The 25,782-nt window shown below is 54.3% G+C and overlaps 1 protein-coding gene across 2 annotated transcripts; it reads right to left on the bottom strand.

Annotated features, from left to right (window-relative positions):
- Positions 1 to 1,709: 1,709 nt before the first annotated feature.
- RAB6A (RAB6A, member RAS oncogene family) lies at positions 1,710 to 24,505 on the bottom strand. Of its 2 annotated transcripts, none has more exons than XM_032980280.2 (9): positions 24,358 to 24,505; positions 21,471 to 21,545; positions 21,016 to 21,074; positions 18,688 to 18,741; positions 15,982 to 16,087; positions 10,324 to 10,435; positions 7,832 to 7,925; positions 5,264 to 5,330; positions 1,710 to 1,894 (listed from the first exon to the last, which is right to left on the bottom strand). In XM_032980280.2, the coding sequence occupies exons 2-9, from the start codon at positions 21,538 to 21,540 to the stop codon at positions 1,830 to 1,832; spliced, it is 627 nt and encodes a 208-aa protein (XP_032836171.1). In that variant the 5' UTR covers positions 21,541 to 21,545; positions 24,358 to 24,505; the 3' UTR covers positions 1,710 to 1,829. The 2 variants fall into 2 exon arrangements, with proteins under 2 accessions (XP_032836171.1, XP_032836172.1); XM_032980281.2 differs by lacking the exon at positions 15,982 to 16,087 and adding an exon at positions 14,679 to 14,784.
- Positions 24,506 to 25,782: the final 1,277 nt, after the last annotated feature.

The raw sequence follows: 25,782 nt of genomic DNA, 5'->3' as shown, positions 1-25,782 counted from the left end.
CTTAAGAAACACCGCGTTATGGGAAAAACGGCGTCAATAGATAATGTATCATAGGGTAAATAATCTAGAATGTAGGGTGGTAAAGCGGAGTTCGCGATGACGCGTGAGATCCGTATGCAGGCCGGACAAACACCGAGGTTCGTGGGTAGCACGTCGAAGCATCCAGCAGCATCCCCACTGCCTTGTGCCATGCTATGCTGAGGCAGCCGTACAACCTCTTATTCCTACTCGCGTGCGAGTTCCGTTCACTCGATCGCGTCAGATCCAATTCGCATCGGCGTTAAATTAAAACAAACGTGTTCCCTAATAGTCATCGCGTGATATCCAATTCGCGTTGTGAAAACTACGCAGCGTTATGGAACAGACTTGTACGTTCCATGTATTCCCAGTTCCCTCCCTGATCAGTTTAACACGCAGCGAGGCTTTGCGGACCAATATTATCCACGAGGTTTTTTGGTTTAGATCATGCAAATAAGCCGTCAAACCCGCCACCACCCGAAACAGCCAATGAGTCAAGTTCGTCACGTAAACAAAACGTGCCAATTCGTTACTAGCGGAGCACACCGCAGGATTTCTGTTTGGAAGATTCCTCTGGCTGTCGACCGATGAGGCTGGTTGTTGTAATTGCCGGTGAAACGTCACGGGACTCAAATGGTAAATGTTGTAGTGGGTTTACTCTCCAACACCACCGGTGTGCTCAACCTGCAACCGAGTGGCACGTTTCGTTTACGTGACAAGCCTTTAGGATTTGGCTGTGCTGGGTGGTGGCGGGTTTGACGACACAACATTTGTGTTCACGCGATCCCTCCCGCGATGTAAACATTCGCCCAATGCTCCGCGTGCAAACAAACGCGACGCAGAGACACCCTCAACTTCCACTGACCGCCTTGTTTCAACGTCCACGTGTCTGCATTGTACAATAGAATGGACAGCACAAGAGTGTCACGTGACGGGAAACTTTCTCTATGATGCACCACAATGTTAAAAAAAGAAAGGTTGGAGGGGTGGGGGATCACGGGTGGGGGCGGTCTGCGACACCTTGGGCAGCGCTGGCGCTCACGTCTCCGCTTCTCTACGATGGAGCGGGGCGGGGGGAGGGGCTCCCTGAACAAGAGCGAGTCGCTTGTACGAGCGGCCGTCACCACCGTGCGACCCCGTTACTTCGTTCACCTCCTCCCCCCCCCCCCACCAGCACCTCCGATTAGCATGGTCGGCCACGTACGGTGGCGCGAAAGAAGTCCAGCGCACGTACGCTGGAGCGCACGGCTTCAACGTCCTGATCATTCTTCCTGCGGTACCCAGAGCCCTCAAGGAGCGCACACACACGCGCGTACACACGCACACACACGTACACACACACGCACGTACATACACACACACACGTACATACAGACACACACGCGCGCACACACACGCACACACACGCACACACGCGCGTACACACACACGTACACACGCACGTACATACACACACACGTACATACACACACACACGTACATACACACACGCACACACACGTACACACACGCACGTACACACACGCACATACACACACTCACACATGCACACACGCGCGTACACACATACCGCCCGCGCGCGTCCACCCAAACCGATATTGTGCTAACGCCCACACACCCAAGTAGTATTATATTTACACGACCCCCAGGGCTGCCCGCGGCCACCCCCGTGCCAGCCGTCACGCCCCAACGGCGGCTCCAGGGGCAGCGAGGGCGGCTCCTCCATCTCGCCGCCTCCCCAGCCGCCCCCCGCCCAGACGAGGCGGCGGGCGGCACGCCGTGAAGAAGCCACCGCGGGGGGGGGGGGGGCTCTAGCACGCGCAGCCGCCCTCGGTGGACACGTGCTCCTTGGGCTTCTCCAGGTTGATGTCGATCACTGTGCGGGGTGGGTCGCGGGGTCAAGGAAGGTCGCCGCGGCTCAAAGGCAAAGGTCGCAGGCCCCCCCAGCTCGTGCACGCACGCCACCGTCGTGGGAACCCGTGAAAGCCCGGCAGGGGCGGCCTGCTAGCCTCAGTGTCCGCGTGTGTCCTCAGTGTGTCCTAAGTGTGTCCTCAGTGTGTCCTAAGTGTGTCCTAAGTGTGTCCGCGCGTGTCCGCGCGTGTCCGCGCGTGTCCTAAGTGTGTCCTAAGTGTGTCCTCAGTGTGTCCTAAGTGTGTCCTAAGTGTGTCCTAAGTGTGTCCTAAGTGTGTCCGCGTGTGTCCTAAGTGTGTCCTCAGTGTGTCCTAAGTGTGTCCTAAGTGTGTCCTAAGTGTGTCCTAAGTGTGTCCTAAGTGTGTCCTAAGTGTGTCCTCAGTGTGTCCTAAGTGTGTCCTAAGTGTGTCCTAAGTGTGTCCTAAGTGTGTCCGCACGTGTCCGCACGTGTCCGCGCGTGTCCGCGCGTGCATTCAACTTCTTTCGCACCGCCGTACGTTGCCGACTGTGCGCATCGGAGGTGAAATGAGTTGGTCAATCTTCAGATGACTGAGGAGCGAACATCTCCCAGCGGCACCCTAATATCGGGCGCCAGCGTGGCTAGATGTTGACTACCTCGCCTGGCGTGCAGGAGGTCGTGGGTTCGATCCCAACCCCCACGCCTGCTGCTGCTGCTGTGTATTTGGAATCTGCGTCTCTCATCATCATCATCACAGTGGCTAGGAGATGTTGACTACCTCGCCTGGCGTGCAGGAGGTCGTGGGTTCGATCCCAACCCCCACGCCTGCTGCTGCTGTGTATTTGGAGTCTGCGTGTTCTCCCCATAGCCGCGTGGATTTTTCTCCACGTCCTCCGGCTTTTGCCTCCATATTTAGAATCAACATCAGCACGCGTTTAACATGATTTGGCTGCTGTACGTTTCCACGCGATAAGCCACTTCGTTTGCAGCCGGCTCACTTCTGCAAAAGAGCAATACAGCTCAATGGGAGCCTTTACCCGGTAAAATTATAATAGTTTAATAGTTATAATAGTTTAATAATGGGAGACGGATGTAAGGGAGACGCAGATAAGAGGGAGACAGATTAGAGGGAGGCGTGCAAAAATGTAGAGAGCGGGTAGAGAGAGCGAGGAGAGAGCGGGTAGAGAGAGAGAGAGCGGGTAGGGAGAGCGGGTAGAGAGAGCGGGTAGAGAGAGAGAGAGCGGGTAGGGAGAGCGGGTAGGGAGAGCGGGTAGGGAGAGCGGGTAGAGAGAGCGAGGAGAGAGAGCGGGTAGAGAGAGCGGGTAGAGAGAGCGGGTAGAGAGAGCGGGTAGAGAGAGCGGGTAGGGAGAGCGGGTAGAGACAGCGGGTAGAGAGAGCGGGTAGGGAGAGCGGGTAGAGAGAGCGGGTAGAGAGAGCGGGTAGAGAGAGCGGGTAGGGAGAGCGGGTACGGAGAGCGGGTAGAGAGAGCGGGTAGAGAGAGCGGGTAGAGAGAGCGGGTAGGGAGAGCGGGTAGAGAGAGCGGGTAGAGAGAGCGGGTAGGGAGAGCGGGTAGAGAGAGCGGGTAGGGAGAGCGGGTAGGGAGAGCGGGTAGAGAGAGCGAGGAGAGAGAGCGGGTAGAGAGAGCGGGTAGAGAGAGCGGGTAGAGAGAGCGAGTAGGGAGAGCGGGTAGAGAGAGCGGGTAGAGAGAGCAAGTAGAGAGAGCGGGTAGAGAGAGCGAGTAGGGAGAGCGGGTAGGGAGAGCGGGGAGAGAGAGAGAGCGGGTAGAGAGAGCGAGTAGAGAGAGCGGGTAGAGACAGCGGGGAGAGAGAGCGGGGAGAGAGAGAGAGTGGGTAGAGAGAGCGGGTAGAGAGAGCGATTAGGGAGAGCGGGTAGGGAGAGCGGGTAGAGAGAGTGGGTAGAGAGAGCGGGTAGAGATAGTGGGTAGAGAGAGAGCGGGTAGGGAGAGCGGGTAGGGAGAGCAGGTAGAGAGAGCGGGTAGGGAGAGCGGGTAGGGAGAGCGGGTAGGGAGAGCGGGTAGAGAGAGTGGGTAGAGAGAGTGGGTAGAGAGAGCGGGTAGAGAGAGCGGGTAGAGAGAGTGGGTAGGGAGAGAGCGAGTAGAGAGAGCGGGAAGAGAGAGCGGGTAGAGAGAGCGGTAGAGAGAGCGGGTAGGAGAGCGGGTAGGGAGAGTGGGTAGAGAGAGTGGGTAGAGAGAGCGGGTAGAGAGAGAGAGTGGGTAGAGAGAGCGGGTAGAGAGAGCGGGTAGGGAGAGCGGGTAGGGAGAGCGGGTAGAGAGAGCGGGGAGAGAGAGAGAGTGGGTAGAGAGAGCGGGTAGAGAGAGCGATTAGGGAGAGCGGGTAGGGAAAGCGGGTAGAGAGAGAGAGCGGTAGGAAGAGAGGGTAGAGAGAGAGGGTAGGGAGAGCGGGTAGGGAGAGCGGGTAGGGAGAGCGGGTAGAGAGAGAGGGTAGGGAGAGCGGGTAGGGAGAGCGGGTAGGGAGAGCGGGTAGGGAGAGCGGGGAGAGAGAGCGGGTAGAGAGAGCGGGTAGGGAGAGCGGGTAGGGAGAGCGGGTAGAGAGAGCGGGTAGGGAGAGCGGGTAGGGAGAGCGGGTAGGGAGAGCGGGGAGAGAGAGCGGGTAGAGAGAGCGGGGAGAGAGAGCGGGGAGAGAGAGAGAGTGGGTAGAGAGCGGGTAGAGAGAGCGGGTAGGGAGAGCGGGTAGGGAGAGCGGGTAGGGAGAGCGGGTAGGGAGAGTGGGGAGAGAGAGCGGGTAGGGAGAGCGGGGAGAGAGAGCGGGTAGAGAGAGCGGGTAGGGAGAGCGGGTAGAGAGAGAGAGCGGTAGGAAGAGAGGGTAGAGAGAGAGGGTAGGGAGAGCGGGTAGGGAGAGCGGGTAGGGAGAGCGGGTAGGGAGAGCGGGTAGAGAGAGAGGGTAGGGAGAGCGGGTAGGGAGAGCGGGTAGGGAGAGCGGGTAGGGAGAGCGGGGAGAGAGAGCGGGTAGAGAGAGCGGGTAGGGAGAGCGGGTAGGGAGAGCGGGTAGAGAGAGCGGGTAGGGAGAGCGGGTAGGGAGAGCGGGTAGGGAGAGCGGGGAGAGAGAGCGGGTAGAGAGAGCGGGGAGAGAGAGCGGGGAGAGAGAGAGAGTGGGTAGAGAGCGGGTAGAGAGAGCGGGTAGGGAGAGCGGGTAGGGAGAGCGGGTAGGGAGAGCGGGTAGGGAGAGCGGGTAGGGAGAGTGGGGAGAGAGAGCGGGTAGGGAGAGCGGGGAGAGAGAGCGGGTAGAGAGAGCGGGTAGAGAGAGTGGGTAGGGAGAGCGGTAGAGAAAGCGAGGATGGGCTGAGGGTGGCACGGTGCCAACGCAGGCGAGGCGGTGGGGGCGGCATCAAGGATACTGTCCTCCTTGCTTCTCTCCGGAGAGGCATCCATGCCTGGGAGTGCGGCCGCCACGCGCCGGAAGAGCTGCGGAGGGACGCGGCGGTTGTGAGGCGGTGGCATCGCAAACTTGGTGGACGGCGACATGGCACCCGAGTCGGTGGCACGGGCAGTTTTAAAGTAACAAATTTGAACTTGTCAGCAACCGGCGGTGCCTTAAAGTAACAAGGTATAAAATCGGCAACGTATCTGGGGCAACGTCACTTCTTGGCAGCGCACACACGTGCTCTCACACACACATGCACACACACACACGTGCACACACACACACACGTGCACACACACACACACACGTGCACACACACGTGCACACACACGTGCACACACACACACGTGCACACACACACACGTGCACACACACACACACACGTGCACACACACACACGTGCACACACACACATGCACACACACACGTGCACACACACACACACACGTGAGCTCACACACACGCGTGCACACACACACACACACGTCCACACACACACACGTGCACACACACACACACGTGCACACACACACACGTGAGCTCACACACATGCATACACACCAAGCGCACGCACACACGGGCACGCACACACGGGCAAGCACACACGCAAGCACACGCAGACACACGCAGACACACGCGCCCACACTCACGTGCACAAATACGTGCACGCACACACGCAGACACGCACACACGCAGACACGCACACACGGCAGAGGGGCGGAGTGACACACGAGAAGCATGGACGGTGGCTGTGATCTCTGCCCCCGGGCCGGCGCTGCATGGGACAAAGCACGGGGTGCCTGCCGCTTGCGCTACGCTACACCCTACCACTACCACTAGACTACCACTACCACTAGACTACCACTAGACTACCACTACCGCTAGACTACCACTACCACTAGACTACCACTAGACTACCACTACCGCTAGACTACCACTACCGCTAGACTACCACTACCGCTAGACTACCACTAGACTACCACTACCAGTAGACTACCACTAGACTACCACTACCACTAGACTACAACTAGACTACCACTAGACTACCACTACTGCTAGACTACCACTAGACTACCACTACCACGAGACTACCACTACCACTAGACTACCACTAGACTACCACTACTGCTAGACTACCACTAGACTACCACTACCACTAGACTACCACTAGACTACCACTAGACTACCACTACTGCTAGACTACCACTAGACTACCACTACCACTAGACTACCACTACCACTAGACTACCACTAGACTACCACTACCACTAGACTACCACTACCACTAGACTACCACTACCGCTAGACTACCACTACCACTAGACTACCGCTAGACTACCACTACCACTAGACTACCACTACCGCTAGACTACAATTACACACAACCACTACACTATCACTACATCACACTATACTACCACTACACTACTACATTACACCCACTATACTACCGCTACACTACACACTACACAATGGCTACACTACCACTACATTACACACACTACACTACCGCTACATTACACTACCACTACACTACATGTTATCGCTACATTACACTACCACTAAACTACACACTACAATACCGCTACATTACACTACCACTAAACTACACACTATAATACCGCTACATTACACTACCACTAAACTACACACTACAATACTGCTATATTACACTACACTACCACTAAACTACACTACACACTACACTATATACTACACACTACACTACCACTACACACTACAATTTTGCTACACTACACACTACATATTACACTACACACAATACCACGACATTACACTACATACTACACACCCACTACACACTACAATTCTGCTACACTACACACTACATATTACACTACACAACACGCTTCAATACCGCTACATTACACTACCACTAAACTACATACTACACTACATACTACACCACACTACATACTACACTACGCTACACACTACATACTACACTACACTACATACTACACTACATTACATACTACACTACATACTACACTACACACTACATACTACACTACATACTACACTACATTACACGCTACACTACATACTACACTACATACTACACTACACTACATACTACACTACACGCTACACTACATACTACACTACACTATACACTACATACTACACTACATACTACACTACACACTACACTACATACTACACTACATACTACACTACACACTACATACTACACTACATACTACACTACACTACACACTACATACTACACTACACGCTACACTACATACTACACTACATACTACACTACATACTACACTACACTACACACTACATACTACACTACACGCTACACTACATACTACACTATACACTACATACTACACTACATACTACACTACATACTACACTACACTACATACTACACTACACTATACACTACATACTCCACTACCGCTCCCGCTACTCTGCGCCAATCGTCGCGCTGCCGTCACTCCGCCGGCTTTTGTCCGTGCAGCGGCTGGGCGTCTACCCGTGCCGGGGGCCGGGAGGTGCGCACCTGCTTGACGTTGTAGCCGGCCTTGGCGCTGGTCTCGATGAACATCACGTTCAGCTCCTTGGCCTTTCGCTCGCCTTCGTCGATGGACACCTGTCTGTGGGGGGCACGGGGGGAGAGTTCACGGGGGGAGAGGTCACGGGGAGAGTTCAGGGGAGAGTTCACAGGGAGAGCTCACAGGGGGAGAGTTCACAAGGAGAGCTCACAGGGAGAGCTCACGGGGGGAGAGTTCACAGGGGGAGAGGTCATGGGGGGAGAGTTCACGGGGAGAGTTCAGGGGAGAGTTCACAGGGAGAGTTCACAGGGGGAGAGTTCACAAAGAGAGCTCACAGGGAGAGCTCACGGGGGGAGAGTTCACAGGGGGAGAGGTCATGGGGGGAGAGTTCACGGGGAGAGTTCACGGGGAGAGTTCACAGGGGGAGAGTTCACAGGGAGAGAGTTCACAGGGAGAGCTCACAGGGAAAACTCACAGGGGGAGAGTTCACGGGGGGAGAGTTCACGGGGGGAGAGTTCAGGGGAGAGTTCACGGGGAGAGGTCACGCGGGGAGAGTTCAGGGGAGAGTTCAGGGGAGAGCTCACAGGGGGAGAGCTCACAGGGGGAGAGCTCACAGGGAGAGTTCACGGGGAGAGGTCACGGGGGGAGAGTTCACAGGGGGAGAGTTCACGAGGAGAGTTCACGGGGAGAGAGTTCACAGGGGGAGAGTTCACGGGGAGAGAGTTCACAGGGGAAGAGTTCACAGGGGGAGAGTTCACAGGGGGAGAGTTCACAGGGGGAGAGTTCAGGGGAGAGTTCACGGGGAGAGGTCACAGGGGGAGAGTTCACGGGGAGAGGTCACGGGGAGAGTTCAGGGGAGAGTTCACGGGGAGAGAGTTCACAGGGGGAGAGTTCACGGGGGGAGAGTTCAGGGGAGAGTTCACGGGGAGAGGTCACAGGGAGAGTTCACAGGGGGAGAGCTCACGGGGAGAGTTCACAGGGGGAGAGTTCACAGGGGGAGAGTTCACAGGGGGAGAGTTCACAGGGGGAGAGGTCACGGGGGGAGAGTTCACGGGGGGAGAGTTCACAGGGAGAGTTCACAGGGGGAGAGTTCACGGGGAGAGCTCACAGGGGGAGAGTTCACAGGGGGAGAGTTCACAGGGGGAGAGTTCACAGGGAGAGTTCACAGGGGGAGAGTTCACGGGGAGAGTTCACAGGGGGAGAGCTTACAGGGAGAGCTCACAGAGAGAGTTCATGGGGAGAGGTCACGAGGAGAGTTCACAGGGGGAGAGTTCACGGGGAGAGTTCACAGGGGGAGAGTTCACGGGGGGAGAGTTCACGGGGAGAGCTCACGGGGGGAGAGCTCACAGGGAGAGTTCACGGGGAGAGAGTTCACAGGGGGAGAGTTCACGGGGAGAGAGTTCACAGGGGGAGAGTTCATGGGGGGAGAGTTCACGGGGGGAGTTCACGGGGGGAGAGTTCACAGGGGGAGGGTTCACAGGGGGAGAGGTCACGGGGGGAGAGTTCACGGGGAGAGTTCAGGGGAGAGTTCACGGGGAGAGTTCACAGGGGGAGAGTTCACGGGGAGAGCTCACAGGGGGAGAGTTCACAGGGGGAGAGCTCACAGGGGGAGAGCTCACAGGGGGAGAGCTCACAGGGGGAGAGCTCACAGGGGGAGAGTTCACAGGGGGAGAGGTCACGGGGGGAGAGTTCACAGGGGGAGAGTTCACGGGGGGAGAGTTCATGGGGGGAGAGTTCACAGGGGGAGAGGGAGAGTATATATCCTTGTGTCCGTGTTGTCTGGGAGGCGGTGGCACAGCAGTAAGCACGCCGTGTCCTTGAACCCAGCAACTCGAGTTCCGATTCCCGCTCATGACCAATAACCGTGGGCGTCCCCTCGGTCGATTCGGCCTCAAGCGAGTTCCTGGTGCGCCGTGTGAACATGGCTACCGGGGAGACAAAGGCCACCCCCTCGCGTGCTGTGTTGGCCTTCGCAGGTGCTACTCGCTAATAGCGCTCACCCCAACGGTCTGTTACCGGCTCTACGGGGGATCTTCTGCGTCCGAAGGGCGAAGCGGTGGCTCAGCGGTCAGCGTGCCGCGCCACGAACCCGATGGCCCGGGTTCGATTCCCCGCTCGAGGCCGCAAACAAGGCCCGAACCGGCCGTGGGTCTCCCCGCCCAGGTCGACGCGGGGCGTAAACATCAGCGCTCAGGACGCGGCCGGCCACGGCGCTGGCCGCTCGCCAACCACGCTGGTTCCCCAGGCGCTCGCTCCGGAGGTGAGGGGGGGGGCCGGCGGATCACGTCGAGAATTTGCCAAACCCCCACTTTGGGGGCCGCGGAGGCAACGGGGGCAGGAAAGCGGCGAGCGAGCGAGGTCGTCGACCCACGCGGGAGCGGCCGCTCTCCGCCTCCTCCGCTCTCGGCGACCGTGACCGGGCCCCGAGCCGGGCGGGAGTCCTCGGCGGAGGTTTTGCCGGCCGGTGTGGCGTGCGCGGGCGTGGTGGGTCGGTGCCAACCTCTTGTCCGCCAAGTCGGTCTTGTTCCCCACCAGCATGATGATGACGTCGCTGCCTCGCTCGGTCCGCACGTCGTCGATCCACTTTGACGTCTGCTGGAATGAGTTGACGTCTGCGCGTACGCACGCACGCACAAACAAACAAAGATCCCCCGCATAGCCTTAACAGGCTATTGGGGCAAGTGCTCTTTTCGCGAGCGGCACCTACGAAGGCCGGGAATGGGTATGAAGGGGGGTGGCCGGGTAACACACACACTACATACACACTACACACACACTACACACACACACTACACACACTACACACATACACTACACACACTACACACACACACTACACACACTACACACACACACACTACACATACTACACACACACACTACACACACACTACACACACACACTACACACACAGACTACACACACACACACAACACACACACACACACTACACACACACACTACACACACACACTACACACACAGACTACACACATACACTACACACATACACTACACACACACTACACACACACTACACACACTACACTACACACACTACACACACTACACACACACACTACACACACACTACACACATTACACACACTACACACACACTACACACACACTACACACACACACTACACACACAACACAAACAGCTATAACACACACAAACACAACCGCCATTTGGCGGTGACGTCACCACGACGCTTGTGCCAGGCTATGTGCACCTTGAGGCCACGTGAAGTGTCGAACGCCCACTGGCAGGAGGTCACGGGGCAGACCCAGGTGCCATAAGTCAACCTACTCAGACGACTGAGACGACTGGCTGATGCACCACCTGTGCCCCCTACTGTGCCAACTTGCTGTGCCCTAGCCACCCGGCGCTCCGCTCGTTGTTGTGAGCGTCGCTCCTCCGCCCTCCGTTGTTGTTGAAGGGCGACTACCTCCAACTGCCGGAGGAGCAGCAGCATCTCCAACTCCTCCTCTGAATGAGCAGCTATTATCAAATCATCAGCATACATAACGTAGTTGAGCAATAGGGAGCCATCCCTTGACCGCACCCGGGCATCGATCAGCCTCCCATTATATCTGTACCATATGGAGATTGCCCCGGTACAGCTATTGAAGGCTTCACGAACTACGTGGTTAAAATAGATGTTAAATAATGTGGGAGCCAGAGGACATCCCTGTCGCACCCCAAGGTGTACAGGGAATGGCTCTGACTCCCGGCCACGTAGTTTTACCCGGGCCCGCTCACTATCATGAAGGTCCTTAATGATCGTGAGCAGAGGGTCAGGTACTCCGAAAGCACGAAGAACAACCCAGAGCCCAGGCCTACTGATGGTATCATAGGCCTTGATCGGGTCAATAAAGCAGAGATGCAGGTCTTGCTGGAATTCCCTACACCTCTGCTGTAGCAGATGGACAGAAAATATGGCATCTGTGCAGGACCGCCCTTTCCTGAAACCGCATTGGGGCTCCGCAAAGCCTCTCCTCAGAGTGCCTGGCAAGGCGATGTTGAATAATCCTTGCCAGGACCTTTCCCGGCACACTGAGGAGTGAGATGCCCCTGTAGTTGTTACAGTCTGTGCGGTCCCCCTTCTTAAAGAGGGGGACCACCAGGGCATCCTTCCAATCCTGCGGAACCCGTCCAGTGGTCCGGACTGTTGTTATGATGTCATATAGGGCAGTCTGTGCACAAACGCCACCCTCCCTCAGCATTTCGCTTGGGAGATCATCTCTGCCCGCTGCCTTTCCTGGTCTCAGACTCCGGATCGCCCTCAGTACTTCCTCAAAAGATGGCACTTCAGCCAGCCACTCACAGGGGGTGACTTCCTCCAATATTAGAGGCGCCGCAGCCTCAGCAGGGTCATCCTCACTTTGTGCCACGATATTTTCTTGGCTGAGGGATTTTCCCTCCCCCTGGACCTCACAGAAATGCTCAGCAAATCTGCAAACCTGTTCCTGGGGGACGGAGATTGGATCACTGTTTTTTCCCCTAATGATGGTAATAGGTGTGGCGCTGCAGGTTACTTTTTTATGGAGTTAAATAGAGATTTATGATCGTGGGCTACTGAGGCAGACTCCATCTCCTCAGCAACCCGCGACCACCACCCATCCTTGCAGCGCCTCACGGCTCTCCGAACCTCCGAGCGAAGGCTGGGGTAAGCCTCCTCATTCTCTGACGTGGGATTCTGTAGCCGATGACAGTGGGCCTGTCGTTTTTCCTCAACCATCCTGAACACCTCCTCTGTCAGCCAGGGTCTCTGGGGAGGTCTGGACCGCGTACCCAAAGCAGCCATTGCAGCTGCATAAGTCACACTACACACTACACACACACACTACACACAAACATATAACACACTACACACACACTACACACACACACTACACATTACACACACCACATACACACACTACACACAAATATATAACACACTACACACACTACACACACATAAATATATAACACACATACAACACACACAGATATATAACACACATACAACACACACACAGAGGTATAACACACACACACAGATATAACACACAAAACATAGATATAACACACACACAACACACAAATATAACACGCAACATTGCACACACACACACGCAACATTACACACAACACACTGCACACACACAACACACTGCACACACACAACACACTGCACACACACAACACTGCACAGATACACACAACACTGCACACACAACACATACAACACACACGTATATAACACACACTGAACATATCACACACCCCACACACATATATAACACAGAACTGCACACACACTGCACAATTACAACACACAGATAGTAACACACAGCATACACACTCAACAAACACAGATCTAACACACAATCACAAAGATAGATATAACACACACAACAAACACACACAGATACAACAGACACAACACACATAGATACAACACACACAACACACACAGATACAACACACACAACACACAACACACACAGACACAACACACACACAGATACAACAGATACAACACACACAGACACAACACACACAACACACACAGATACAACACACAACACACACAGACACAACACACACAGACACAACACACACAGACACAACACACACAACACACACAGATACAACACACACAGACACAACACACACAGATACAACACACACAGACACAACACACACAGATACAACACACACAGATACAACACACACACAGATACAACACACACAACACACACAGACACAACACAGACACAACACACACAGATACAACACACACAGATACAACACACACACAGATACAACACACACAGACACAACACACACAGATACAACACACACAGACACAACACACACAGATACAACACACACAGATACAACACACACACAGATACAACACACACAACACACACAGACACAACACACACAGACACAACACACACAACACACACAGATACAACACACACAGATACAACACACACACAGATACAACACACACAACACACACAGACACAACACACACAGACACAACACACACAACACACACAACACACACAGATACAACACACACACAGATACAACACACACAACACACACAGATACAACACACACAGACACAACACACACAGATACAACACACACAGATACAACACACACACAGATACAACACACACAACACACACAGACACAACACACACAACACACACAGATACAACACACACAACACACACAGACACAACACACACAACACACACAGACACAACACACAACACACACAGACACAACACACAACACACACAGACACAACACACACAACACACACAGATACAACACACACAGATACAACACACACACAGATACAACACACACACAGATACAACACACACAACACACACAGACACAACACACACAGACACAACACACACAACACACACAGACACAACACACACAACACACACAGATACAACACACACAACACACACAGACACAACACACACAGACACAACACACACAGACACAACACACACAACACACACAGACACAACACACACAACACACACAGACACAACACACACAACACACACAGACACAACACACACAACACACACAGACACAACACACACAACACACACGATCATTCGGGTGAAGAGACCCTGACTCGCACGGACGTCTGGAAGCCAGCCCCGTGTTCATGCTCAGGTGATGGTAGTGGGGGGGGGGTGTGGCTGGGGTGCTGCTTGCTACAGGTTCCAACGGCCCCCTACGGCCCCCTACGGCCCCCCACCCCCCCAGGGCACCCCCACCCCCCGCGAAAGAGAGAGGGAGGCGCGTTACTCACTGGTGACGTCGTAGACTACGACCGCCACAGTGGAGTCGCGGATGTAGCTGGGGATGAGGCTACGGAACCTCTCCTGCCCAGCCGTGTCCCACAGCTGTAGGCGCACCTGGCCGGGGGAAGGAGGCGATGGTGGGGGGATGGGGGGAAGGAGGCGCGGGAGGAGGAGGAGGAGGAGGGAGCGGGGAGGCCCTAGGAGTGGTGGGGGTGAGGGGGGCGATGGTGGGGGCAGCGGTGGCTCCCCCCGGGGCGACAGGAGCGGCGGCGTGCGGTGGGCAGCAGAGAGACGACAGGCAGGACGGGGCCACGCGCACGCACAGGCATACAGACACACACACATGCATACAGACACACACACACAGGCATACAGACACACACACAGGCATACAGACACACACACAGGCATACAGACACACACACAGGCATACAGACACACGCACAGGCATACAGACACACGCACGATCGGAGAAGAGGATGTGGGGTGAGATGCAGAGTGAGTGAGATGTTGGAGTGAGATGTGGGAGTGAGTGCGTAAGACGTGGAGTGAGTGCGTAAGACGTGGAGTGAATGAGAGGTGGAGTGAGTGAAAGGTGGAGTGAGTGAGTAAGACGTGGAGTGAGAGGTGGAGTGAGTGAGAGGTGGAGTGAGTGAGAGGTGGAGTGAGTGAGAGGTGGAGTGAGAGGTGGAGTGAGTGAGAGGTGGAGTTAGTAAGACGTGGAGTGTGTGAGAGGTGGAGTGAGTGAGAGGTGGAGTGAGTGAAAGGTGGAGTGAGTGAGTAAGATGTGGAGTGAGAGGTGGAGTGAGTGAGAGGTGGAGTGAGTGAGAGGTGGAGTGAGAGGTGGAGTGAGTGAGAGGTGGAGTTAGTAAGACGTGGAGTGTGTGAGAGGTGGAGTGAGTGAGAGGTGGAGTGAGTGAAAGGTGGAGTGAGTGAGTAAGACGTGGAGTGAGAGGTGGAGTGAGTGAGAGGTGGAGTTAGTGAGTAAGACGTGGAGTGTGTGAGAGGTGGAGTGAGTGGGATGCAGAGTGAGTGAGAGGTGGAGTGAGTGAGAGGTGGAGTGAATGACACGTGGGGTGAGATGCAGAGTGAGTGAGACGTGAGGTTAGTGAGACGTGGAGTGGAGTGAGATGCCGCCATACAAATGCACACACGGGCAGAGGCAACACATAGCCGGGAAGTGCCACAGCACACACACTCAGTGCGTGCACGCACCCAGAGAGCCATCACACACAGACGGAGCAAACAGGAGTAGGTGAGTAGAGGGAAGGAGGAGGAGGAAGAGAAGCGGCTGTCAGTGTATGGGCGTACTCGTGATGTCGTAGACCACCACGGCGGCAGCCGAGTCGCGGATGTAGCTGGGGATGAGGCTGCGGAAGCGCTCCTGGCCGGCCGTGTCCCAGAGCTGCAGCCTGATCTAGAGTGCAGCACGACAACACGGTACACGTCCAGTACGACAACACGGTACACGTCCAGTACGACAACACGGTACACGTGCAGTACGACAACACGGTACACGTCCAGTACGACAACACGGTACACGTCCAGTACGACACGGTACACATCCAGTACGACAACACGGTACACGTGCAGTACGACAACACGGTACACGTCCAGTACGACAACACGGTACACGTCCAGTACGACAACACGGTACACGTCCAGTACGACAACACGGTACACGTCCAGTACGACAACACGGTACACGTCCAGTACGACAACACGGTACACGTCCAGTACGACAACACGGTACACGTCCAGTACGACAACACGGTACACGTCCAGTACGACAACACGGTACACGTCCAGTACGACGACACGGTACACGTGCAGTACGACAACACAGTACACGTCCAGTACGACAACACGGTACACGTCCAGTACAACAACACGGTACACGTGCAGTACGACAACACGGTACACGTGCAGTACGACAACACGGTACACGTGCAGTACGACAACACGGTACACGTGCAGTACGACAACACGGTACACGTGCAGTACGACAACACGGTACACGTCCAGTACGACACGGTACACGCCCAGTACGACAACACAGTACACATCCAGTACGACACGGTACACGTCCAGTACGACAACACGGTACACGTGCAGTACGACAACACGGTACACGTCCAGTACGACAACACGGTACACGTGCAGTACGACAACACGGTACACGTCCAGTACGACAACACGGTACACGTGCAGTACAACAACACGGTACACGTCCAGTACGACAACACGGTACACGTGCAGTACGACAACACGGTACACGTGCAGTACGACAACACGGTACACGTCCAGTACGACAACACGGTACACGTCCAGTACGACAACACGGTACACGTCCAGTACGACAACACGGTACACGTCCAGTACAACAACACGGTACACGTCCAGTACGACAACACGGTACACGCCCCGTACGACAACACGGTACACGTCCAGTACGACACGGTACACGTGCAGTACAACACGGTACACGTGCAGCACGACAACACGGTACACGTGCAGTACGACAACACGGTACACGTGCAGTACGACACGGTACACGTCCAGTACGACAACACGGTACACATGCAGTACGACAACACGGTACATGTCCAGTACGACAACACGGTACACGTCCAGTACGACAACACGGTACACGTCCAGTACGACACGGTACACGTGCAGTACAACAACACGGTACACGTCCAGTACGACAACACGGTACACGTGCAGTACAACAACACGGTACACGTGCAGTACGACAACACGGTACACGTGCAGTACGACAACACGGTACATGCGCAGTACAACAACACGGTACACGTCCAGTACGACAACACGGTACACGTCCAGTACGACAACACGGTACACGTCCAGTACGACAACACGGTACATGTGCAGTACGACAACACAGTACACGTGCAGTACGACAACACGGTACACGTGCAGTACGACAACACGGTACACGTGCAGTACGACAACACAGTACACGTCCAGTACGACAACACGGTACACGTCCAGTACGACAACACGGTACACGTGCAGTACAACAACACGGTACACGTCCAGTACGACAACACGGTACACGTGCAGTACGACAACACGGTACACGTGCAGTACAACAACACGGTACACGTGCAGTACGACAACACGGTACACGTGCAGTACGACAACACGGTACACGTCCAGTACAACAACACGGTACACGTCCAGTACAACAACACGGTACACGTGCAGTACGACAACACCGTACACGTCCAGTACGACAACACGGTACACGTCCAGTACAACAACACGGTACATGTGCAGTACGACACGGTACACGTCCAGTACGACAACACGGTACACGTCCAGTACGACAACACGGTACACGTCCAGTACAACACGGTACACGTGCAGTACGACAACACGGTACACGTGCAGTACGACAACACGGTACACGTCCAGTACGACAACACGGTACACGTCCAGTACGGCAACACGGTACACGCCCGGTACGACAACACGGTACACGCACGGCATTCACACGGTACGATGACACGGTACGGATGATTGGGGCAAGTGCTGTTAGCGAGCAGCATCTACAAAGGCAGGCACGATACATGAGGGGGTGGGTGGCCAGCACCACGTCCGGCTGCCTTTGTCTCCTTCATGGTGATGTTTACTACACATTTGAGGCCGGGTCGACCTAGCCAGCCTTACTCAACGCTCGCACACAAACACAGCGCGCAACTTTACATAAACGATTCCACAATTTAACTTGTATTCCAGGCACGCCACTCGTGGGCGCCCCGTCTCAGGGAACGGGGCCTGCGGATGCGCACACCGCGGAACTACCTCTGAAACCCCTTCACGCGACGTCCATTCCACGCAGTGGCTGTGAGGGGGGGACGGCTCAACTCTGCCCACTGCCCCGCAGGAGAGCAATCACCACGCGGTGGTGGAGGAGGAGGAGGGGGGCAGAAGGAAAGAGGAGACATTAGCAGAGAGAACACTTAAGAAGAAGAGGAGGAGGCCACTCACTGTGCGGTCCTCCAGGTACATCGTCTTGGACAGGAAGTCGATGCCGATGGTCGCCTGCAGGCACAGGGAGAGAGAAGCGGCGGAGAGAAGTCGACCCACGGGAGGGCCGCGACCGCTCACGTCGCAACGTACGCACGGCCACTACAGGTGCACGTGCCTGCGTCGCTACAAGCCTGCGTGCGCGTGTCACTGCTAGTCCGTGTGCCTGCGTCGCTACAAGCCTGCGTGCGCGTGCCGCTACGAGCCCGCAGGCGTGCGCGCGCGTCGATGAGCACGCTTGTGCGCGTCGCTGAGAGCGTGCTGCGTGGCACTACGAGCGTGGAGTGTGTGTCACTGCGAGTCCGTGTGCGTGCGTCGCTACGAGCGTGTGTCACGGTGAGTCCGTGTGTGTGCGTCGCTACGAGCGTGGAGCGTGTGTCACTGCGAGTCCGTGTGCGTGTGTCGCTACGAGAGTGGAGCGTGTGTCACTGCGAGTCCGTGTGCGTGTGTCGCTACGAGAGTGGAGCGTGTGTCACTGCGAGTCCGTGTGCGTGTGTCGCTACGAGAGTGGAGCGTGTGTCACTGCGAGTCCGTGTGCGTGCGTCGCTACGAGCGTGGAGCGTGTGTCCAGCGACGCCCGGGGCCCTGAGCTTCGCTTAACGAGCCGTCCCATTCCGAGGGATTCTCTGGGTGTAATACTTTTAACGGATACAATTCCAAATCCTCTACATCTTCCCTCCCCCTGCTCCACTTGGGAATTTCCTCCGATCATCTCTCTCCCCCAAAGCTCGTGTAACAACGATGGCCGCGTTTGATTCAAGAAGCGTGCTACACTCTTGACCTATCACGAATCTTGTGTTAAACGCAAGATTCGTGTGCTAAATGCAACACGGCCTCCCCATGTCTCCACCGCACAGAGCCTCCCCTAGGCTTGGCAGAGTTACAGTTGCCACCAGTCCCGGCATTGGCATCTGTGTTTGGGGTGGCAGGAAGTGATTTGTACCGAGGTGTGGCGGGGCGCTCGCTGGTGGGACCCTCGCCGGTGGGACCCTAACCGACGGGGCCCTCGCCGGTGGGACCCTAACCGACAGGACCCTCCCCAGCGGAGCGCGCTGTTTAACAAGCGCTCATTTGACAACGGAGCCCAGCGGAAGGCGAGCAGGCCCCTCTGAGGGCCGGCTTCGTGAATAATGGAGGACGCTGTCAACACAGCACTGCGGGAGGCCTCAATAATTCACGAGCGCCACACGGAGGCGGGCGGGGGAAGAGACGCACGGGAGAGAGATCAAGGGCTCTCTTCGTTATTTTAAGTTGCAGCTTCAGTGAGCCTCAAGACTCTTTTTCAAGAGTCCTTGCCATGGTTTTCGCAGTAGGGAGGCGATGTTGCTGCTGCTGCTGTGTGATCCCAAATTGAGTATCCACAATAAGAAGTTTTATTTGTGGGTGTTAGATCGCACGAATACAAGTGTCGTGTTGCTTAACCCGCCGCCGCTGCCGCCCGACACAGCCAACTAGTTAAGGGTTTGTGACCTCAACAAAACGTCCCAATTAGTTACTTGTTTCAGCACACTGGTTGTGTGTTGGAGAGTGAACCCACAACATTTACAATTAGTAATTAATGGAAAAATAAGCTACTAGCTCAGTGGGCGTTACCTGGTCAGATAAACATAGTTTAGTTTCGTTTGTCTATATTTTGATAATGATTTGTTTACCTTTGCTATACTTGGCACTCCTATCGTGTTTTTGTCCTGTTTGTTGTTGTAACGTTCTGACTCCGTGCCCCCACTGCACATCTGTGGAAAATAGCTTTACAGCTCATCAGATTCCTCCTGCAGTCTAAATAAATATTCTGATTCTGAAAGCGGAAGTACCCGCACTATACTCCCTGAACCACGCATGCCACCGCCTGTCCAACTGACCGTGGCGCTGCGTCCATTCACACGGCGGATTCAATAAACTTGCTTCCTTGTATCAACAGCCGCACCAGGCGATGGAGTTGAATCGGCGACCGTGAATTGTAAGTCCAGTGTGCCAACGACTACACCACTGTGGCAGCCTCCCTCTCTAAACTAAATTATTTTTCATTTTTCCAGGTAAAGCCCACTGAGTTATATCGCTCTTTTTCAGAAGTGACCTGGCTAGCCCAACCAAGTGGCTTATCACGTGGAAATGTATAGCAGCCAAATAAATACTCGAAACGCATGTTTGTAAATGTGGAGGGAAAAGCCACACGGCCACGGGGAAAACTCGCAAACTCCAAATATACAGCAAGCGTCAGGGTCGGGATCGATCCCACGACCTTCTGTATACCAGGCGAGGTAGTTAACATCTCACCACCGTGGCACCCACCTGGTACGTGTTGTCGAAGCTGTCGTACATGAACCTCGTGATGAGTGAGGTCTTGCCAACTGCAGAACAAAAACAAAGATACGCACACACACACACGGGGTTAGGCTATGGCGCGGCACTATTAGCCCTGGTCTAGAGGGCTGGGCTACGTGGCTGGATAATCAGCCACAGCTACAGAATTGGACTAGAGACTGGGCCATAGGGCTGGGCTACAGCTCTATAGTGCTGGATATAAATCGGTGCTGCGGGTAGGGTTGGACTATGGTACTGTTCTATAGGGCTCAAATACAGAGCCAAGCTCCAGGGCTTGGCGAGTCTGGGGTACTGGGGTAGGTAGGGCTATGACACCGAGCTATAGGACTGGGCTGCTATAGGACTATGCTATAGGCCGAGGTCTTGGACTTTGTTACAAATATGTCTGGGCTCTAGGCCCAAGGCAGGGCTGTGGATCTCACCGCTCTGCTCGCCCAGGAACACGAGCTTGAACTTCCTCAAGGGATTTCCGAAGTCACTGCCGCCTGCCATAGCACCTGGGGACAGAGACAGGGTCACTCACACACCTGCAGCACACACTCACAGATCTGCAGCACACACTCACAGAGCTGCACCACACACTCACAGAGCTGCACCACACACACAGAGCTGCACCACACACTCACAGAGCTGCACCACACACACACACAGAGCTGCACCACACACTCACAGACCTGCAGCACACACAGAGCTGCACCACACACTCACAGAGCTGCACCACACACTCACGGAGCTGCACCACACACTCACAGACCTGCAGCACATACTCACAGAGCTGCACCACACACACACAGAGCTGCACCACACACTCAGAGCTGCACCACACACTCACAGAGCTGCACCACACACACACAGAGCTGCACCACACACACACAGAGCTGCACCACACACACACAGAGCTGCACCACACACTCACGGAGCTGCACCACACACCCGCAGAGCTGCACCACACACTCACAGAGCTGCACCACACACTCACAGAGCTGCACCACACACACTCAGAGCTGCACCACACACTCACAGACCTGCAGCACACACACACAGAGCTGCACCACACATTCACAGAGCTGCACCACACACTCACAGAGCTGCACCACACACACACAGAGCTGCACCACACACACACGGAGCTGCACCACACACTCACAGAGCTGCACCACACACACACAGAGCTGCACCACACACACACAGAGCTGCACCACACACACAGAGCTGCACCACACACACACAGAGCTGCACCACACACACACAGAGCTGCACCACACACACACAGAGCTGCACCACACACTCACAGAGCTGCACCACACAGACACAGAGCTGCACCACACACACACAGAGCTGCACCACACACACACAGAGCTGCACCACACACTCACGGAGCTGCACCACACACACACAGAGCTGCACCACACACACAGAGCTGCACCACACACACAGAGCTGCACCACTCACGCACAGAGCTGCACGACACACACACAGAGCTGCACCACACACTCACAGAGCTGCACCACACACTCACAGAGCTGCACCACACACACACAGAGCTGCACCACACACACACAGAGCTGCACCACACACACACAGAGCTGCACCACACACTCACAGAGCTGCACCACACACTCACAGAGCTGCACCACACACACACAGAGCTGCACCACACACTCACAGAGCTGCACCACACACTCACAGAGCTGCACAACACACACACAGAGCTGCACCACACACTCACAGAGCTGCACCACACACTCACAGAGCTGCACCACACACACACAGAGCTGCACCACACACACACAGAGCTGCACCACACACACACAGAGCTGCACCACACACACACAGAGCTGCACCACACACACACAGAGCTGCACCACACACTCACAGAGCTGCACCACACACACACAGAGCTGCACCACACACACACAGAGCTGCACCACACACTCACAGAGCTGCACCACACACTCACAGAGCTGCACCACACACACACAGAGCTGCACAACACACTCACGGAGCTGCACCACACACACAGAGAGCTGCACCACACTCACAGAGCTGCACCACAGAGTTGCACCACAAACTCCCAAAGCTGCACCATACACACTCACAGAGCTGCACCACACACACACGGAGCTGCACCACACATTCACAGAGCTGCACCACACACTCACAGAGCTGCACCACACACACACAGAGCTGCACCACACACACACACACACAGAGCTGCACCACACACACACAGAGCTGCAGGCACATACAGTATCTATATTACATACACCAATAGATTAGCATTATACTGATATACCTGCAATAGATTTCTAGTATATGTTGTACAGTAGTAGTGGTAATGCACACTTTAACAGATACTAATATTCACCAGCAGAGTTGTATGGTACTGCAGTACAAGCAGAGCTTTAATAAAGCTCTATTAAGCACTATAGACATATATTGATCACTAGAGCTGTATTAACCACTACGGCTGTACTCTATTAGGTGGCTACTGATCACTATGTATTGATCACTATTGAGCTATATTGATGAATCGAGTACTACTTTGTACACCAGTATACGTGTACGCTACACTCACGTGACTATCATGATTATATTGATCCCTAGATATCACGCTAGACCTCTAGCAATCACTATAGACCTGTATCGATCACTCGAGATCACTACAAATCGAGTTGGACTCGACACTAACACGCTTCTTCTATCAATCACTCCAGTAGATGGATATCGACCATTCTCGACCCCTACTGATCACCCTATATCAATATCGATCACTCTAGACAGTTACTGATCACTCTAGACCTCTATCGATCACTGTATATTCCTGATCACTCGAAATCTCTGCTGATCACTCTAGATCTCTATCGATCACTCTAGAGATCTAACGATCACTCGAGAGCTCTATCGATCACTCTGGACGCCTGTAGACCACTCTAGACCTCTATCGATCACTGTATATTCCTGATCACTCGAAATCTCTGCTGATCACTCTAGATCTGTATCGATCACTCTAGATCTCTAACGATCACTCTAGGGATCTATCGATCACTCGAGAGCTCTATCGATCACTATATATCCCTGCTGATCGCTCTAGATCTCTATAGATCACTCTGGACGCCTGTAGACCACTCTAGACCTCTATCGATCACTCTAGATCTCTATAGATCATTCAGGATCCCTGCTGATCACTCTGGACGCCCTTCGATCACTCTAGATCCCTGCTCATCACTGCGGATGCCTGTCGATCACTCTCGATCAATGTCGATCACTCTCGATCAATATCGATCACTCTCGATCGCTCGCGATCACCACAGGGGAGTTGGCCTTGAGTCTGCTTGATGGAGCTGCCGCCGCGCCACGTCCAGCCGCACACTGCGCATGCGCGCCCGCCCCGCCGCGTGACGTCACCGCGCAGACGCGCCGAGACATTGCGTCATCGCTGTCCGCGCGAGTTTGCCCGCCCCGGACGGATGACGTCACCGCGTGTTTACCCCTCCCCCCGTGTGTGCCGATGGGCACGTCAGAGCGAGAATGTTTATTGAGACCGCAGGGGGAATCCGTTGAGGGGCCGTCCATAAATGACGTCACGCACCTAGGGGGGTCAGACATTTGTGACGATGTGTGACGAGAGGGGGGGTGAGAAATGTGACGTCACATAAAAATGCGCAACTTTAAATAAATATAGCCAACACGTTCTACTTAAATAAATAGACTTTTTAATAAATGTTTTCTCCTACAACATCAGAGTGCAGCGCCACATTAAATACGCACTACAATGACAATAGTTTAAAGCGATTTGAAGCATATTCTTAGTTTTTTCGGTAAAGTCACGTTGAAGGGAAACAATACGGTCCGAGACATGGCGTTTGGTTTCTCCAATGTAACTACTCCACAGAGGCAACTTAGTTAATAAATAAATGCGCCGTTTAAAAATAAATTTATGCAAACCAACACACCTGAAGATGACCGTTTGAGTTATGGTCGAAACGTCGTGAGAATTTTTTATTGTTTTATATATATTTTATTATTTTGTTGTTTCCCTTCAACGTGACTTTACCTAAAAAACTAAGAATATGAATTACTGCAGTCACGAAAGCTTTAAATCAAAATTCGATTTGAAGCATGCTTATTTTAAAAATGGAAATATGGTTTTGGGGTGGGGGGGGGCAGAGCTTTGTGACGTCATACTTGAAGGGGGGGGTCTGACTTTTTGTGACGTCGTGTGACGAGCGGTGGGGGGGGGGGTCAAAAATCGTCCAAAATCGCGTGACGTCATTTATGGACGGCCCCCATGCAGGAGGATCAGGGGTTCGATCCCGATCCCGACCCTGACGCCTGCTGCTGCTGCTGCTGTAGATTTGGAGTCTGCGTCTCTCTCATCATCAAGGTGGTGAGATATATATTCTTGGTTCTTTCGGTAAAGTCACGTTGAAGGGAAAACAATAAAATAATAAAATATATATAAAACAATAAAATTCTCACGACGTTTCGACTGCAACACAAGCAGTCATCATCAGGTGTGAAAACCAACGGCAAGAACATTTGAAAGAAGTGGTGGTTTGTATTTATTTTTAAACGTTAGCACCACGGAGAGTGATTTGACAGTTTGTTTAAAAGGACGAGTCCATCTATGTTCGGAAAAGAGGAGGGGGGAGACGAAAATAATGGATGCGGTCTGAAAGCCACCATAAGCGTGAACAATCAATTAAGACCCGAAATGGTTTATCAAATCCT

This window comes from Petromyzon marinus, chromosome 64 (assembly GCF_048934315.1).
Source record: "Petromyzon marinus isolate PM22_M1 ecotype Great Lakes invasive population chromosome 64, UKy_Petmar_22M1.pri1.0, whole genome shotgun sequence".
Classification (NCBI taxonomy): Eukaryota; Metazoa; Chordata; class Hyperoartia; order Petromyzontiformes; family Petromyzontidae; genus Petromyzon; species Petromyzon marinus.
The sequence above is the reverse complement of the archived record's forward strand: the minus strand, read 5'-3'. Positions and strand labels throughout refer to the sequence as shown.

Excerpts from the sequence above, each read along its gene's own strand:
- RAB6A (XM_032980280.2), bottom strand. The coding sequence starts at position 21,540 with ATGGCAGGCGGCAGTGACTTCGGAAATCCCTTGAGGAAGTTCAAGCTC. Across the intron at positions 21,075-21,470 it reads GTTCCTGGGCGAGCAGAGCG|TTGGCAAGACCTCACTCATC; the intron begins GTGAGATCCACA and ends TTTGTTCTGCAG. Across the intron at positions 18,742-21,015 it reads GCTTCGACAACACGTACCAG|GCGACCATCGGCATCGACTT; the intron begins GTGGGTGCCACG and ends CTGTGCCTGCAG.